The sequence below is a fragment of the Bidens hawaiensis genome, unplaced genomic scaffold (assembly GCF_021521415.1).
Source record: "Bidens hawaiensis isolate Kalapana, Puna unplaced genomic scaffold, B.hawaiensis_p1.1 tig00000512_1, whole genome shotgun sequence".
Lineage (NCBI taxonomy): Eukaryota > Viridiplantae > Streptophyta > Magnoliopsida > Asterales > Asteraceae > Bidens > Bidens hawaiensis.
In genome coordinates, this window is record NW_027491033.1 from 4,740,716 (window position 1) to 4,760,873 (window position 20,158).

Below are 20,158 nucleotides of genomic sequence, written 5' to 3' on the forward strand. Positions count from 1 at the left end.
ACATACTCCATTGTTTGGGTACTTGATCAATCCCGCGTATGTTGCAGCTCGTGGGGACGAGTTTCGGGATCCGGCACCACAACAGGCTGGAGCCCCTCAACCACCACCTGGGGTACAACAAACTTTACCTGCTGCTCCTGTTGTGGCACCGGAGGAAAATGTAGACCTTGAAGCTGCGTTTGGCGGTCAAGGATTTTTTGATATGGAGCGTGTTGATCCTGAGGAAGATGTACAAGTCTCGGTTGCACGGGTTACTAGTGTGGATGTGGCTATGGCAGCTACGACGGAGGCTGATTCTGATTCTTCGAATGATGGTGCGGCTGAGGCTAGACAGATTTTGATCTCTCAAGAAAGAATTCATGGGAAGAGAAAGAGAGACACCGATGACAGTGATTCGGATTTTGAAGAAGATTTACATTGGTTGGTTCGAAGATCGAGAAGGGAAAGGGCAGGTGCAGGTTCGGGAGCTGGTGAGAGCTCAAGGGTGGTTCGTTTTACTCCACCCGCACTGTCTGGTATGACTATGGTCCCTTTATCACTGCCAGTTACAGGGTTAAGCGCCGCGGATGTTCCCGTGGTGACTACCTCATCTTCCTTCGGCATCCCACCCACTACATTCTAGCTCTCGGCTCCGGAGATTGTGTCCTTGCCACCTCCATCTCTTACTCCATCGGATGTCGTAGCAAGGTTTGTTGAGTCGACAGTTGTTGCCACTGCAGGGTTGTCGGTTACGATACCACCTGCGGTTACGTTTCCACCTGTTTCTGAGGTGCCGGTTACATTGGGAATCCCTCCTCCGTACGCTCAAGACATATCACATATGAGGTTTGATTTCGATGCAACCTTATCCGACTCGGAAAGAATAGCAGCGCTTGAAAGGGTCGTGGCAGAACAATCAAGAGTAAATCTTATCCAGACTCATGCTATTCAACGCCTCGTTGCGGAGAATCAAATTCAGTCGTCCCTCCTGATCGAGCATGGTAAAATATTTGATGCCTTGAAACAGTTCTTGGCATCTCAGGGGGAGACGAGCTGTAAGGGTGACGAGCTGAGGACAAAAAAGAGCAACAATCGAGACGATGATCCCAATGCATCGAAAGGTGCAGGTGGTGAGTTGCCAAGAACTGAACAATCTCTTGGGACTTCCACATCTCAGGGGGAGTCAACGAGTGCAGCTGGCGGTTCAGGGAGTGATGATGTGGTGGTTGTGGATGCTGAGGAGGTGTTAGATGATGACGTTATGTGTGATGATGATGTGTTACTAATGGAAGAGATTGAGAAGATAGGGGCTGAGATTGTGATTGACGATGAAGCTGAAGAAGGAGAGATTGTGGAGGAGAATGTTGAACATGAAATTCCGGTAGTTGAAAAGTCAGATCTGGGTCAAGATACAGGATGTGATGAGACAGAATGGGAGGAGCAGCCAAGATGGAAAGAAGGCTACGCTCAGTGGTTCGTAAAGACTAATAAACCGGCGGTCCCTACTATGTTCAAGAAAAGTTACAACATCAAGGGTTATGCTAAATCGAAAAAGGGGATTATATGCTGGTTATATGATGAGCAGTTGAGGCTTTTTGTGATTAAACGGTATGATGGGGTTCAGTATTTCAAGAGGTTGTTGAGATCGTTGAATACGCTGCCTGAATGTGAAGTGAAGGACTTAGCCAGGTTGGGGTTGATAAACAGGAATGACGATAATATGGCTAGGATTATTGGGAAGATAGTTTGGAAAGAAAGCATAAAAGAGAAAAAGTTCGAGTTATTAAAGCCGCCGAAGGGAAAGCTAGTTGAAGATAAAGACAGAGGTATGAGAGCTGATGGCAAGCCTTGGATGATAATGAAGTATAAGCCGATCTGGTGTCTAAAAGAAGTGCCGATGAAACAAATGCCCAAGGATGTGCTCAAAGATCTGAAATGGTGGTACGTTGATAGTGAAACAGCTGAAGCAGTGATGGAGGATGAAGATGAACAAGAGCTGATGAGAGTGTATGATCCAATGCACTTAGTGAATTTGTCTCAAGCTGATCTGCAGGTGCTGAACGAGAAAAAGCTATTTTACATTCCTGCTTGGAAAGAAGAAGCAAAGAAATATCAAAGAGTAGTTTCAGTTTGTGTACGAGAAGGCGTTCATGCTTGAAGATGGAAGATACAAGATTTTTGAGATTACAAGACACGTGATTGAAGATAGAGATATGAAGCTACTGCCAAGGGGGAGTCTGTTGGTACATGATGTCAGTAGTTCAGTATCTAGTGTCTGTAATCGTGTTATTTGGATTTGTATTGATGTTTAAGCGAACTTGTCTCACAAGTTCGCCTGATATAGGCGAACTTGTGGAACAAGCGAAGTTAGTGACAACTTCGCCTAAACATGTTAGGCGAAGTTGTCGTATGATATATAGGTTAGCCTACGGGTTATTTGAAAATCAAGTTTTCAGTACGTGTAATCGGTGATTGTATATCACGTGTTATTAGTTGCAATACAACGTGTTTTTTGAGTATTGTAACGTGTGTTTGCTTGTGTTTAACGTATATCGATTCTACGCTCGTATCGTCATACGTAGGGATTCCGCACTTACGTAGAACGAGATATTTCCGTGTAGATTCGGCTGGGAACCTACACCAAGAGCTCGAGGCTGAGCTAAGATTGCAGAGGGAGAAATTCGAACTCAAGGATAAAACTGCGGCTGAAATGCAGTCTGCATATGACTCCCTCTTGCAATCTCAAACTGAGGCAAGCAATCGCGCCTCCTCCAAATTACAGGAACTTCGTGACCGGGCGGAGCGTGCTGAACGGGAAAGGCAATGGTTCCTAAACCGCGGTCTTGATATGTAAGTTTCCCTTGTAGACTGCTTATTTTTTGTGTATTTATTTTTGTGGTGTTGACAAATCTCGTTTATAGGTCATCCGTCACATCAGGAGGAGCACGGAGCTTACTGACTGTTTCGTGAACTTGACAACTGCTTCGGAAGGCGTTGGCCGGGTAAAGGGTTTTAATGAAGGATTGGCATTTGCCCAATCCGGGCAATCTATTGAGAGCCACCCGCTTCATGGCCTCGACGCGAAGCAAGAATTGGATATGCGGGTAAAAGAGTATGACGATCTGACCTTCCAGCTGCAACATATGCTTCCAGAGTTTGCCTTGGCTGAAGATGGCGTGAAGCAGTTGCGGGTCTACATAGATGATGAATCGGAGGATGATGAATCTGATGATGACAAGTCCGAGGATGCTTCCCCAAATGTTCCGGAAGGCACTTCGGCCCTTAACCCATAGAATAGATGTAGGAGCTAGAACTGAACTTGTAATGTTTTTGTAATCACCATGTTTGAATATTAATGAAAAGAACTTTATGCTGATAATATCTTTTGTGAGATATCTTTTCTTCGAATTTTGTACTTGTGTAAATTGGATAGTACTGGTGACAAGACGTGTAAAACGCCTGTTTGACAGCCTGTAAATGCTTTTTCGAATCTTCCGCCTGACGTGTCAGTCATCCCGTGGTCTGCATTTTCTCTTTCCTCTGTCAGTCAGACGGTCACATTAATTGCGATGAGTATAAATAGGCCTTGATGTCTTCAACCCATTCTTATCACTTACATATTTTCTCCTTCAATCATACCAGAGAACTTTGCTTTCTTGTATCCGTCTTTATATCCTGTGCAAATGGCTGCACAGAAGAAAAATCCCCCCGCTATTAATGAAGTCGGGTGTGATATTAAAGAGAAGGACTTCGAGGACGTTAAAAACGTATACGGTTTTCCGCCGGAATGGGAAGCCGAACGTTCGGCAAAAGGGGCCATTGCGACCGCGCCGCCGTCGAAGAAGATGGCTGTATACCTGGACCATTTTACCACGGGTAACTTCCGTTTACCCGTGACAAAGTTTGTTCGGTCCGTTCTAAGAAACTATGGGCTCCATTTATCCCAAATTCACCCATCTGGGATATTGAGAATTCGGCACTTCGAATTTTGTTGCCAATCCCACAATTATGACCCATCCGTTAACATGTTTGCCATTTTCTATAAGATGACCTATCGTGACAAGTGGTACGGTTTCGCTACTACCGGAAAAGGTCCCATCGGCGGAGCCGTCTGGCGGCATAAACCAATTCCAAAACCAACTTTTCCAACATCGAGTATCTTGTTTCTGGGTCTGATAGTGTTCTACTGACGTAATAGATTGGAGTTTGAACATTTTTCCTATCTGTCAATAGGACAGCCCCCACGGCAATGTCGGATGCTGACAAATATAGTGTTAATGGTTCACCTGCGTGAGGAGCAGTTAACGTAGGTAATTGCATTAAACATTTCTTGACCTCCTGGAATGCTTGTTCGACTTCCGGGGTCCATCTGAATTGTGCATTTTTGAGGCAATTCCTCAATGTTGAAATGAACGGGTAAGATTTAGCAGAGTGGTTTTCCAGAAACCTGTTTAACGCTACCAATCTCCCGTTAAGTATTTGAACTTCCTTGAGGGATGTGGGAGATGGCATGCGGGCTACTGCTTGTATCTTGTCGGGTTTAGCCTTAAAATCCATGCCTGTAACGATTACCCCGAGGAACTTTCCTTACTCCATCCCGAAGGAACACTTTGCTGGGTTGAGTTTCATGTTGATGCTTCTCAACGTTTCAAAAGTTTCCTCTATGTCTCTTAACATTTGGTCTTCTCTGATGCTTTTTATCACTAAATCATCCATATAAACTTCGAGATTTCGACTTATCTGACTCTTGAAGGCATGATCCATTAATCGTTGGTATGTGGCCCCCGCATTCTTTAACCCAAAAGGCATCATTCTGTAACAGAATGTTCCTTAGTCAGTGCGGAACGCTGTCTTATCCTCGTCACCGGCTGCCATATGAATCTGGTGATACCTTTTGTAGGCATCGAGGAAACACTTGAATTTGAAGGGGGCCACAGTATCTACCTTCAAGTCGATCTCCGGAAGTGGGTAACAATCTTTCGGACATGCTTTGTTTAGATCTTTATAATCTATGCACATTCTCCACATTCCGTTGCTTTTCGGGACAATCACTGGGTTGGCCACCCACGTTTGATACTTGATTTCCCATATAATCCCGGCATGCAGAAGATCTTGTACCTGTTCATTCATGGCCTTCGTTTGTTCCGGACCCATCTTTCGCTTCTTTTGCACAATTGGGGCGATTAATGGATTCACCTTTAACTTGTGTTCTGAAATGCTCCGCGGGACACCGGTCATGTCCGCGGGCTGCCATGCGAAAATGTCAATGTTCTTGGTCAATAATTGCTTCAAAAAGGTTCGAACGATTTTAGAAATGGCTGGACCAATTACTATGGTTTGATCGGGAAATTTCTTGTTAAGAACCCATTTCTCCGGTTCAGTCCTTTGATTTTGCTTTGAAGCTTTACTTGGCCTTGAACTTTCAGTTGTGAAGCAGTGTCGGTTAACAATAATTATTGCTACGCTAGTGCGGGTCGGGACCCCTACTGCTCCGTTAGCTGTGGACGGATGGGAATTGAAGTCACCGATTGCCTCTCGTCCAAGAATAATATCATGCTTGGAAGTTGCCGGTAAAACTAAAAATTCGACCTCCTCAGTTCTTGAGTGAACCCCGTCACTAAGTGTAACCAGGAATGTAATGACACCACGCGGGTGAATTATTTCCCCACCAAACCCAGAAACGGGTGCATGGATAGGTCGTAATCGTTCTTTATCATCTTCCTCAAGCTGTTCAAAGCACTGTTCGTACATAATGTCGGATGTACTACCAGTGTCAAAGAACACATACTGCGATCGATAGTGACCAAATAGAGCAGTGATTATCAGAGGATTCTTATTGCACGGTCCTCCTCTGATACGTGGAAAAATGACTGGCTCATTTTTTGTTGGTGCATTTTATGACCATCGCTATGCAATTCCGACTAGTTGGGCGAAGTTGTGGAGGGAGCCAACTTCACGTGTTGGTGAAGTTAGGACAACTTCACGTGTTGGTGAAGTTAATACAACTTCACGTGTTGGTGAAGTTAGGAATAACTTCACCTTGAGGCCCAAGCCCAAGCCCGCGAAGATATTTATCTATATATATGTGTGTTATGTTTAAGGTTAAAGGAGTTGATCAAAAAGAGAGAGAGAGTATTTTGTGTCCAGTTAAATTGTTTAGAGAGTAAGAGAGAGGGCGAGTCTAGTGGGGCAGACCCGAGGTAGAGCTCACCTCGAGTAAGCCGTCATTTGTTTTCGTGTTTGGTATGTAATGTGTTATGATTATTATATAAAGGATCTGCAGATTCGTTTTATCCCATTCGTGTGTTTGTTTACGTGTAATCGTGTTCTTCGTCTCCAACACCATAAACGAGTCTAGGAGGATTCCGCACTCCTAGATATCGTGCGGATCTCGTATCGATCACCGACGCCCCCGGGGGACTTACAAGTGGTATCAGAGCCTTAGGCTCTTATGCTATGGTTCGAGATCTGTGTTTTGGTGTTTACAGGCCGTTTCTGATGTGTTTTTGGCCGAACAGCCGTTTCGGCGAAGTTGTCGCTAAAATTTTAGGGTTTTGGCGAAGTTGACTTTTTTTGCCGAAGTTGACTTTTTTGGCGAAGTTGACTTTTTGGCGAAGTTAAAAAAAAATTCGTCAAAAAAAAAAAAAATTGGTGATAATATTTATGTTTTGAGTTTCCGTCCGAATGGTCAGGTTTACACGATTATTGTGAGACCGAAAATGTTGTTCCAACAAAGATTGACAATTGGTATCTCTTGGTTTTACATGTGAACAAATACGGGTCAACTATGGATATGTAGTTGAAGTTGCGAATGGGATATTGATTGAAACTGGATATTGACACATATTTGGTTATTTGGGTGTTTCTGGGCCAAGAAATAATTATTGTTCGAGGTTGACCAACTGATATCGTGCGGATCTCGTATCGATCACCGACGCCCCCGGGGGACTTACAAGTGGTATCAGAGCCTTAGGCTCTTATGCTATGGTTCGAGATCTGTGTTTTGGTGTTTACAGGCCGTTTCTGATGTGTTTTTGGCCGAACAGCCGTTTCGGCGAAGTTGTCGCTAAAATTTTAGGGTTTTGGCGAAGTTGACTTTTTGGCGAAGTTGACTTTTTTTGCTGAAGTTGACTTTTTTGGCGAAGTTGACTTTTTGGCGAAGTTAAAAAAAAATTCGTCAAAAAAAAAAAAATTGGTGATAATATTTTTGTTTGGAGTTTCCGTCCGAATGGTCAGGTTTACACGATTATTGTGAGACCGAAAATGTTGTTCCAACAAAGATTGACAATTGGTATCTCTTGGTTTTACATGTGAACAAATACGGGTCAACTATGGATATGTAGTTGAAGTTGTGAATGGGATATTGATTGAAACTGGACATTGACACATATTTGGTTATTTGGGTGTTTCTGGGCCAAGAAATAATTATTGTTCGAGGTTGACTAACTGAAGAAAGTCAAATTTTGTTTGGGTTTTCGTCATTATTGGATCGTGGTCAAAGCATATTATTTATGTTATTTTCAAGGCGTTCGAGACTTGGATCCTGAACACGTGGGATATGAGCATCCGGGATGCTTATTTATTAAGGTGAAAATTTTTGAACAAGTTGGATTTAATCAGAAATTAAATTGTTTAAGCTCTCAACCTAAAAATGTGGGATACGAGTATCTGGGATACTTATTTATTAGGGGTGAGCTACTTAAATAATTTCATTCTCAGAAATAATAAGAAAGTCATTTGATCGTTATCCCTGGTGATTGAAGATGCTTCGGATTTATAAATGGTCATGTGTGTTAGATTCTGTCAAGGTGGTTTTGTGATGAAACTGATCACTTGATGTTGAGTAGTTGAAGATTGAACCTTATCTTACTAGCCGAATGGTTGACATGATCGATTAGGCACCAGGATGCAGGTCAAAGATCTCGATCGATATAGTTCGGAGGAGCTTACACTGAAGGGGAGATCTGATATGGAAGACGCGGGGTGATTGGTAGATTTGTGAAGCTACAAGACAGTTTCAGACACTGCTGGTTGAAGACAGGATTGATGTTGCATGTGACATTCGTCAAAGTCGGATTTTGATTTTCTTTCACGCTTTATTTTAATAAGTTATACTTCGAACCCGTCATGTAGGTGTGTACTAATCATTGTTCTTTTAACAAAAATTAGTTATAAATTGTAAAGGGTAATACTTGCCATCTTTGAATCTATATTAACATTTATAAAGTTTAATACCCCTTTTATAAGATGTTTAGAACTTGGGGGACCTTTTGTGTAAATATGTATATATAAACCTAACCAAACCAAACCCTAGCCTTAACATCACATAACCCACTAGCCGTCACCCACACCCCAGCCGCTATTCCGGCGACCACGATTTCCGGCAGCTGCCGCCACTCCCGCCGGCCACCACCTCCGAACACCACCCACAACTTCTTTTTTCTTCTTTCCGGCGAGCCGAACTCCAGCAGCAGCTCCGAAACACCCCACCACCTCCGGCCGCCGTCTCTACCTCAACTCCCTCTCTTCTCTGCACGTTTTTCCGGCACCGCGGCTCTCTCCCCGCCGTTCTCTCTGTGTGTGTTCTCTTTCTCTCTCTGTTTCTCTCTCTCTCCTTTTCTCTCCCTTCGTTTCTCACTCTCTCCCTTGCCGCTGCCCTCGTCTCCGGCGGGTTTAGCTCAGGTTCTTCCCGGTGTAGAGCGATGAGTATATACACGTCTAATAGGTAAATCAATTTGGGTTTTGGTGTTATAAATTGTCATATATCGATTGTCGGATTTAAATTGTTAATATTTGTTTTGGTATTATCGGTTATATTTTGGTTAAATACTTTAAAACGAATCGGGTTTGCGTTGTTGGTATGAATTGGGTAAAAGATGAACACCCGGGAAATGGATATAATAAGTTCTTGGGTTTAATTATTTTGGTTCGGTTTGGTTGGTATGTTTATTAAATTAGAAGTCTCGGGTTCGGGTCATCCTAGATCGGTTTTTGGTATTGTTTCTTGTTATACTTAATAAATTTATTATTACTATTAGTATTAACATAAATACGTAAAGATTATTATTATTATTAACTAGATTATTATTATTATTATTATTATTATTATCATTATCATTATTATTATTATTAACTAGATTTTTATTATTATTAACTAGATTATTATTATTAACTAGATAATTATTAGTATTATCATTATTATTATAAATATTAAAGTTATTAATATTATTAAAGATCATATTATTATTATCTTCATATTATTATCATCAATTATTAGCAATAATATCATTATAACTATTTTATGAATTCGTTTAGAAATCAAAACGACATCGAGTATAATATCATTAATTACTATCAATATTATTTATTATTATTATTATTATTATTATTATTATTATTATTTTTATCCACAACATTTTAATTAATACTAAGATCGTTATTTTTAAACTAATATTATTAGTATTATACTAAATTAGTATTATTAATAATAATAATTGTTATTATTATTATCTTATATCTATATATATATACATATATATTCATAACATGTTTCAAAACTATCATTATCATTATTATCATCATCATAAATAATATTATTATAAGCTTTATTATAAATTCATTTTCATAAAAAAACCGAACTTTTGATTTAAAACCGTCTTGCTTATATTTAATATTGGTTAGTTATTTAAAAGCCCAATAAAATAATATTATTTTATTTTAATTGTCATTTAAGTACGAGTCCCTAACCATTAACAAATTAACCGATAATCCGATTTACAACCGAACCTCCTCGTTCAATGTTTCCAATATAGTTTCATTATGGTTTCAAGTTCATTAATATATATTATATTATTTATTTTAGCTAAGGTGTTTATCGTTTCAAGTCGGATCTGTTCGTTTACCGTTCGAGCTTCATTTATTTATCTATTTATTTATCGGTTCATCAATCGAGGTGAGTACTTTCATACCCCTTTTTCCATCTTCCGTTTTGGGGTGACATTTCATACTTATCAAACTAAATGTTTTACTTACTTGAATCTTTAAACCCACAAACGTGATTGTATACTTTACTTAAATAAATGCTCGATTTGGTGTTATATGCTTACATTCTTATGTGTTTACCGCTTTTGGAAGGTTGATTCATAAATCCGTGAACTATTTGGTATTCTCTTATAGCACGGTGCCGTTAATGTATTCTTATTAACGACTTCATGAAATCCGAATCTATTTGGTATTCCCTTATAGACGGTGCCGCTAATGTATTCTTATTAGCGACTTCATATTATCCATATTGTTGCTTTTATTTATTGTTTAGTATACAAGTTTTGTGGCTTTTTATTACTATATACTTATATGCTCAAACTTATGAATTGCTCACCAACCTTTGTGTTGACAAACTTTATTTTATGAAATGTTACTGGTTTGACTTTTGTTGACTCGAGGACTTGACGAAAACGTTACCAAGACTATTAGGATATTAGTAAAACGAACTATATAATTGCTACTTGTATTCAACTTGTTTGTGTAGACGAGAATTGTTGTTTATTGATTTGTTGAAATAAAACCAGTTAAATAAATATTGTCACTTTAAATAGTGTCTTGTGTATTTGTCCAATCACGTTGCACCCCGGCATGTTCCGCCGCTTTTGGTCGGGGTGTGACATTGCATGTATATGTGAAGTTCAAGTTTGAAGATCACAGTGCAATCGAGTCCTACCAGAAGAAGAACACAGAAGATCATCAGTTAAGGGGGAGTCTGTTGGTACATGTTTTGTAACAAATGATCTTTTGTGTTTGTTAAAATTGAGAGCAACGGTCAAGGGAAGACTGTTGGTGCATTTTATGACCGTCGCTATGCAATTCCGACAAGTTGGGTGAAGTTGTGGAGGGAGCCAACTTCACGTGTTGGTGAAGTTAGGACAACTTCACGTGTTGGTGAAGTTAGGACAACTTCACGTGTTGGTGAAGTTAGGAATAACTTCACCTGTTGGTGAAGTTAGGAATAACTTCACCTTGAGGCTCAAGCCCAAGCCCACGAAGATATTTATCTATATATATGTATGTTACGTTTAGGGTTAAAGGAGTTGATCCAAAAAAGAGAGAGTATTTTGTGTCTACTTAAATTGTTTAGAGAGAGTAAGAGAGAGGGCGAGTCTAGTGGGCAGACCCGAGGTAGAGCTCACCTCGGGTCGGCCGTCATTTGTTTTCGTGTTCGGTATGTAATGTGTTATGATTATTATATAAAGGATATGCAGATTCGTTTTATCCCATTCGTGTGTTTGTTTACGTGTAATCGTGTTCTTCGTCTCCAACACCATAAACGAGTCTAGGAGGATTCCGCACTCCTAGACATCGTGCGGATCTCGTATCGATCACCGACGCCCCCGGGGGACTTACATTTTTCCACTCCTCATCCGCAAACTCTTTCCTCTTACCCTGATATGTTGACCTCCCTGAATCATGTGAACGTTCAGATCTTTTATTTGCCTTTTGGCCGGGCCCTGGTTATCCTTTGCGAGAGGTTTACCAGTCCCCGGTCGCACATTTTTGACCAAATGATCTAACTTCCCGTTCTTTACAGCTACCTCTATTTCATTCCTTAGGGCCACACACTCGTTTGTATTGTGCCCTATATCATTGTGGTACGTGCAATGTTTTTTATTGTCGAGGAATGATTTCCTCGGTATCGGTTGAGGCTTGCGGAAGGTCAGATTCTCAGTTGTGAGGATTTCTGAAGGAGTTTTTGACAACTGAGTCCAACTACTGTTGGAAGATCGTGTTGGAAAGTTACGCTTGTTTTTGTTGCCAATCAACGATCTTGCATCGAATGGTTTAGACGTTTCTGCACTTGGCTGAAGTCTTGACCATATTGGCCCTTTAGCTTGTCTGTTTGGTCTTGGGGTCTGGAATTCAACCCTTGACAACTGTTTCTGGCTGCAGGACCCCAATGTTTTTTCGGTTCTTGCGTACAACTTAGCCGCCGTCATGATTTCGTTCCAGGACTCGGGCATTCCGTCTTTTCCAGTTAACGTGCGAATCAAGGCGTCACTATGGACATTTTTACGGAATGCTCCTCTCAGCATGTCTTCACTAATCCCTCCGATGTTAAGGCTCTCATTATTAAAACGAGTAATGAAATCCTCAATGGATTCATTATTTCGCCTTTCAACATCCAGTATTTCTGAAGGATCATGTGTATGCTTTCTTTGTTGGTTGAAGTGTTGAGAGAATTTTGCTACAAAATATTTCCAACTTTTAATCTGTCCGCATGGTAGTTTTTCGAACCATTCTCGCGCCGCCCCCGTGAATGTTAGTGCAAACATGTGGCACCAATATGGAAGAGTCCAACCACTGACTCCTCCAACTGCTTCAAACATTAACAGATGATCACTAGGATCAGTCATTCCATTATATGTTCCAACAGATGTTGGGATCTTTGCGTTAATCGGGAATGGAGCTGTCTCGATGCTTGAGATAAATTTTGATTTTTCTGCAAAAGATTCCGGGCGGTATGGTTTGGAAAAATCATACTCAGCATTACTGTGATACTCCGCATGGCGGACAGCTGATCGCGGATAGCTAGTCCCTCCATATGAAGGGAGACGACTATCTCCGCTGTAATAACTACCTTCCGGATGATAAGTTGAGTCGTATCCGTCCAGTTCATCCTCATAAGATGGTACCCGCATATCTATGCGAGGACGAGGACGTAACCTTCGGATCCCACTGGCATTCTGTTCCGGTGGTTGACTATATTGGATGTGGCTTTCCCTTACGGGAGGAGAGATAGATCTCCTGGAAGGCTCATCGTATGTCAGGGTACGGCCATGAAAATGCCCATTTCGGACCCGACGTTCATACTCTGCTTTCAGACTGTCTTGTTGAACACGAAGCCATTCGTCCGGAGACAAAAGTCCTTCGGTTATGAAGCTATGACGGTGAGCTCTTCTTGGGTTAGAGTCACCGGAATCCTCTTCCAGACCTAACTCCGATTGAGTTCGGTGGACTTCTCTTGTAATTTGTTCCAGATTCCTCAAATTAGAACCTCCTGGGGCTGTGACATGCCCCAAGTCAGTAATTGGTGTAACAACATTTCCGGTGTCTACCAGAGTGACACCATCTTGTTGAGCCAACAATCCCCGAGCCCTCGAACCACCCAAGGAAAAATTTCCCGGGTTGACGGTGTCGGTTCTTGCAACAGGAGCCGAAATTCGAGCAAACACAGACGTTGCTCCTTCACGTGTTTCAAGGTTGGGAACACGTGAAGATTGTGCTGGATTTTCCGTCGGCCCTTGATGTAGATGTTGTGCTCTAATAAAAAACAAGTATTTATGAAGCTTAAATACCTATAACTAGTATGGGTAAGTAAGGTCGTCTCCACAGGGAATCAGTGGAAAGTGCAAGTAAAGTTCATGATTACTAATTAATTAACTAATGTGGACATACGATGTCAAGCGGTTTATAAAGATGATTATTATAACACACGATTACATTTAAAGCTTTAAATAATTATGAGAGAAAGATTCACTTCAGGTCCAGGTAAAGTGATAACCGACTAATCACAGATTCTTTGAGATTAATTGCGCAGTAATTACTAATCCTAACAGTTGGGTTGTGAGGACAAACGATACCCTAACCGAATTGTTAACACAACTGAACTCCGGTTTATCCAATTACCGGTTTAAAATATGAAAATCAGTTATAAGCAATGACTAATGATTATTGGTTCAATGACATAAGAGCTAACCCTACATGTGATGAACACAACCAGAAAAGTGATGCAAAGTTTGACAATCAAAATCATAAAATGATTAAACAATCAATTCGTAATGTAAAACAAGATTAAAAACATTCAATCAAGTTCACTAGCATTCAAAACATATAATCTGATCAAAGTTAGTTTACACAAAACCCTAGCCTAAAGTGAATACAATGGTTTTAGCCTGACATCGGCATCACGAAAGATTCGCTTATCTGATGAGAGGACGAAAACATGCGATGAACGGACGACCCGGAGGCTTCGGGATGGTGGAAAATCGTCCTAGGGCTTGTACTTGGTTAGAGGAATGAAGGATATCTCGAATGAGGGCTGAAAAACTGATTATATCAAAGTTAGGGTAATCTTTCCCGTCAGGAGGATGTTAGCGCGGCGCTAACATCCCAGGGTGAGACTTTAACACCGCGCTAAAGACTCAAAATTCTGATGATCTTAGAGATACGCTGAAATCACCATCAGTACCCCTTAGCGCCGCGCTAAGGGCGTCTGACAGAATTTTCTTTATTTTCTTCATTTATTTTGCATAGGAAAGCGTGCCAATCATTATGAGTCTTATATATTTTCGTTCCAAGCCCGTAATTCATCCCGATAAGCGTCCTTAATGTTAATTATCCTGAAACACATAAACACGCTTGAAGTACCAAAGTTCACATAATATTTAAACTAAAATTAAACAAATAATATAATAATATACACGACTTTTGCCCGACCATCAGCCTTTTAGGTAACTGATTCATATCGTAAAGAGGACGGGAAATTTTTTTTGCTGTTCTAACAAAGACACGGATGGCGCCAATGAAGAAACACGGATCTACTCCCCTGGATGGGTCCTAGATCCAATGAGTCAACGAGATAGGATACGATAAACTGCTAATACGATATGAACTCAATTGCCCAAATTCCAGTGACGAAGACCTGCAAAACAAACATCGTGAGCTCGTTATGGGAAGGACAAGAGGGGGGTCTTCCCGTAACCACCCTCCGGCGTGAGAATAAGTACTTGTCCTGTAGAAGATAAGCCCTTAAGTAAATTAAGAAAGTACAGTGGAAGTGAATGAATATCTCATGATGATTGAGAGGGTATTTATAGCCTAAGGGTGTGGGGAAGTGATTGGGCCAGCTGTCCCTTTAGAAGATGCTTTCATAACTGTCTGGACACGTGTCCTCATATGATAGGTTCAGCCTATACGTTGCATGTGCATGTATAACAACCTGGACACGTGTCTCTCTAACATTGGTTAACGGGGTAATATTGGCCATGTGCACGGTTATAACGACCTTGACAGGTGTCATTAGTTGATTGGCCAAGTGATCACGTATTGCTCAAGAAAGCATCTTTGATAAATCTTCTAGAAGGTAATTAGTTTATAACAGCTGTCCCGGGGCATTACCTCGTTGTCATTTACGCGGAAGGATATTCCTTCTTGCGGATGGCTTTTGAGGGTGCCAAGATGCTTCCGCATGTGCCGTGAGGGTGTTTCTTCCTCAGATGAATTATGCGGATGGTTCATATGTCCAGTGGGTGACTTGTGACGTGCACTTGGTTGACCCGCATGTGTTATTTAAGGGTATTTGGGTCTTTTTAGTACCCTAACTCTATAGTGGGTACGGGGTGTTATGGTATTTTTGTCCATAAGAAAACCCGACAACAATCTTAACCTTCATGGGATTTATTACTATTATTATTATAATGTTTAAAAAGAAGGTACAAAAAAAGACGAAAAAAGACACACCGGGAGGGGTCCGAATTATCTTTTTACAATCAACTACAGAGATCAGAATTATTTAATTATTCTAAAGAAAACCGTATTGTAAGCAAATCAAAATGGCCATGGGTAACAATAGTAGGGGTGGTTGTGTTAATAAATGAACTAGATGGTGGGTATTGTAGTTGTATAATAAGCAGTTGTAAGCATTGTACTACCTTAGTACAAGGAAACTATTAGATATATGGGTCGTTATATTCAAACACTACTCCCATGGTGTGTTAATAACTCTATACAGTTTGTGTAGGGAGTATAAGAGTCGTATAGTCCTCACATGACTAACTAATGTACGGATTGTGACTTTTCTAGTTTATACGGGTCGTAAGCCCCTATACGAGCCGTATAGGCTACAAACACCTAACACTATTCAAAACAAAAGGACAAAATCTTGCACTTAACGGCTCGTATAGCCCCTATACGAGCCGTATAGACATATATAATGTTTAAATAACCTATATGGTATGAGTATAACCTATACCTAGATGGGTATATAGACTACTCCATGTCATTTTCCTTCTTCCATGCATGTGTGCCTCTTTTTCCCATTAGCATTTTTAAACATTTAACACAGAAATTCCACACTAGCATTTTTAAACATTTAGAATGTGAGTTCATTAACCCCAACTTGCTTAAATAGGTAAATTTTAACAATTCATAAGTACATGTACCTTTTTTGAAACAAGTTCGAGGATTATAATACAACAAATTAGGTTAGCAGATTTATTTCATGTAGAATAAGTATATTGATTTTAGTATTATTAACCAAATTATTTCACTACTAGAAAACAAGTCATTTTCTTACAAAAAAATTCCTACAAATTTCCTACGACAAGTAGTTCCAACAGATTTTCAACAAAAAAAAATAAGCTCCAACTTTGCTACAATATTATCTAATAAAAATTATGTTAAATCAAAATAGTTTTTGTAGGAAAGTTGTAGGAAGTTTACAACCACATATTTTTGTATCAATTTTATAAGAAAAGTTGTTGAAAAATGGTTGAAAACGATTTTCAAACATGTGTTTTTCCAACAACTTTTTTGTTGGAAAACTGTTAAAAATTGAATTTTCCAACAAATTTCCTACAATTCGATTGTAGAAAAACATCTATTTTTCTAGTAGTGTTTATTGTTAGTAGCATTCATGTAATTATCTATATATATAGTAAAGTTGAAATTTGGCGTCGTAATAAAATGATTGATCCGCTTGGTAACGCGTGAGTGGGCTAAGTAAGTAACCCCCTTTTTTTTATTATGTTATGGATTTTTGTTATTTTGTTTTAAATTTGATAACTAACCGGTTATTCGTATCAACTTACCACCACCACGCCCAGGACCGAAAACGTTACCAACGACCGGGTTTACCAACATTTTTGTTTTACAAAAACCGACCGGTATCGTAAGGCCTGATTGAGCCAAGTGGCGCGTGGCGGCACCACATTCGTCTAACTATTTTGTCTTTTTTTTGCTTTGATTCTCGTACCATAACGAATGTGATGGAAACCGACCGAATTCGTGTAGACTCGTCATGATTTTTTTTAGTTCCAATACAGTAACGAAAACTGATCGAACGCTTTTTTTTGTTTTACTTTGGGAACCGTAACGAACATGATGGAAACCGACCAAATTTGAGTAGACTCACAGCCTCAATACACAGGATTGAAAACAAACGGGCTTTACAAACTATCAAGTTTTACCACCCAGTGGCGGATTTAGAACTAAATTCCAGGGGTAACCTATTTTTTTTTTTTGTTTTCATCATACATTCATGTAAAAAGAAAAAAGACGATAACAAATAAAGTTAACACACCTACCTAATAGACGATCTCTCCTTTTCGACATTTGATAGCTTGAATCGAGCCATTACATCATCTTCCGTTACTTTATCAAATATTTCTCTTTCGACCGCACAAATTAGAGCATTGTTCAAATAATTGTCACCCATTCGATTGCGTAAATCCGTCTTGATAAGCTTCAATTTAGAAAAACATCTTTCAACGGTTGCGGTTGCAACTGGTAAAACCAACGCTAGTTTCAATATCCGATATACCAAAGGAAAAGAAAGATATTTTCCGGTTTCCACCATTAGACGAGCAAGATCACTTATTCCATCTAGTTTTGCAAATCTTTCATCTTCTTTAACAGAGTGATAGAAGACATTAAGCTCACCCAAAAGACACCCTTTTTCTTTTGTAGTAAAATCTTTCTCATACATCTCAGAAAATGCAATTATCTTAGACGTGTCAAACTTAGAAAACCGGTCACAAGGATTTAAACCCGACATGTTTTCTAGCAAAGTAACTGTTACCTCATTGAATAGATTTCCAAATTCTTGGTTACTTCTTTTGCAAAGCATTCGATAATCTCTTTTTGTATCGATACAGATGTCAACTTGTTATTCTTTTTTGCATTCCCTAACGTGTACTTACCAATATCCGGGTTATTTTCACTACTCAACTTTAAATCTGCAAGAAAAAGACCTTTATAAAAAGAGTCTTCCGATTCATCATGACCACGGAATGATAAAGAATTTTCTAACAAGAATCTGGTACTACGAACCGAACCCATTAATCGAAACTGATTTCCAATCCTTTCTTCTTTACTTTGCTTGTTGAATTTCTCATTAATCGAACCGAACCCATTAATAGATTGTTGAATTTCTCATGAATAGATTGTTGAATTTTCTAACAAGAATCAGATTTTTGCATCGCCTTATTATGATAGCTATCAACCTTCCCAACATGTTCTTTTAAAGCACATGGTTTACTCCAATTACAAAAGCCTTCAGTTGAAAAAGTATATCTTCCACCTTGATTACCAACGGTTTCTTTAAACAAGTAGCAACATAAGCAATATGCTTTGTCTACATTTATGCTATACTCTAACCACGGATATTTATCAAACCATTCTACATTAAAACGTCTCGGCTTACCATTATAGGCTTTGAATGGAAAGTTATGATTTCGTGGTTGAAAAGCCTTTTTAACAAGATAATGTCGTCTTATGTCATCTCTTTGATTAGGGTGATAACTAGCAATAGGTGGCCTATCCAATGGATCCGAATGAAGATCATTAAAATCAATTGTATGTAGAATTGAAGGACTTGAAGTCGAAGGAATGTTTAGACCAAAATTATCATCATCATCATCATCTTGTTCTTGCACATCATTACCAATATTTGGACTTCCATCAACATCATCAAACTCTTGAAATTTTCTTTTAAAAAATTTGCCAATAAGAACTTGCTTAGGATGTGGTTTCATCTTCAAAGTTCCAAATACCCTAATGGCCTAATTATATAAGAAAGCAAGAGTTAAAATCTTAGTTATAAACAAAGTCAATAACTAAAAATAACAACCAAACCCTAACCTAAAGTCCAATTTCATCTCTTTTACATATAACTATATAAACCCTAAAATAAACTAAAAACAAACAAGAACAATACCTTTGAAGAAGGGGTTGGTGAACAGCGGTGATGACTGGAGAAAGGGCTGGCGGACGGCGGTGGTGGCTAAGGAAGGGGCCGACGGTGGTGGCTGGAGTGATGGACTGATGGTTGATTGGTTGGTCTGGATATGGTGGGAGCAGAGACGAGACGATGGTAATTGTTTTATTATATTATTTTTATGGTTTTATTTTATTAAGTTGTGTGGGCTTTTAACTAATGTGTGGGCTTATCAAAATCTTTGAGGGGAAACCCAGTTTTCGTTTAGGGGTAACCAGATATATAAAACGACGAAAATAAAAAAAATTTTACACTACGGAATAGAAGTTGAGGGATAACCCGGGTTACCCCTGCCTATACCATATGTCCGCCACTGTTACCACCTCAACGTGTGAGACCGACATTGCTAGGGTTTTACCACTGTCTATGTGTAAAACACTAATTACTATTAAAACAAAGATAAATCACGATAATAAACCTTCTAAGAAAATTCAAGCTATATTCTTATAAAGGGCGGATTAGAGATTAAAGCAAAGTAGAGAAATATTCATTTTCGGGTTTAGGGACTTATGATCTCTCATCCCTGGCTTCCTTAATCGGAGATTTCTAGTTGCCATCCTTATTCCCGATCAAAGCAAGTTTGGGTGTCTGATTCCGGTTCTTCATCAGTCATCAATTTGGTTAAAGCTATGATTTGTAAAAGATTGTAAATCAAGTGGCCAAATTAGAAGTTTTAAACTATGGGTTTTGTAAGTGAAATATAAGGACGAAACAGGAGAACAAAAAAGACGAAAAAAGATGTTCTTTCATGAGGTCATCACATGCGCAATTGGACGCCCATTGATTTGTTTAATTCATAGCACTTTTTAGTCCACATTCTAGAAAATCACACACATGCAAATTCAATTTTTTAGCTTAAATGTTTTTTAGCTTGTGTAAATGCTACATAGGAGAAATCCGGAGCTTAAATGTTATTAAATGTTTTAGCCTAAATGTTTTTATAATCTTTTCTTTTCCCACATGATTTTAAAATGGACATGATTTTTTCTTACATTTATATTTTTTTTCAATATAACTTACACCATAATGAGGATGCCTTATAATCTCATTAATAATTTGGTGCAAACACAAATTAAACAAACAATACAAATATAAAAAGAGTCTTCCGATTCATCATGACCACGGAATGATAAA

At 39.3% G+C, this 20,158-nt stretch overlaps 1 protein-coding gene across 1 annotated transcript; it reads right to left on the bottom strand.

Moving 5' to 3' along the window:
* Positions 1-18,203: 18,203 nt before the first annotated feature.
* On the bottom strand, positions 18,204-18,782 carry LOC143630469 (uncharacterized). The gene has a single exon (XM_077099474.1). It carries the CDS (start codon positions 18,780-18,782, stop codon positions 18,204-18,206), a length of 579 nt encoding a protein of 192 aa, XP_076955589.1.
* Between the last annotated feature and the right edge of the window lie 1,376 nt (positions 18,783-20,158).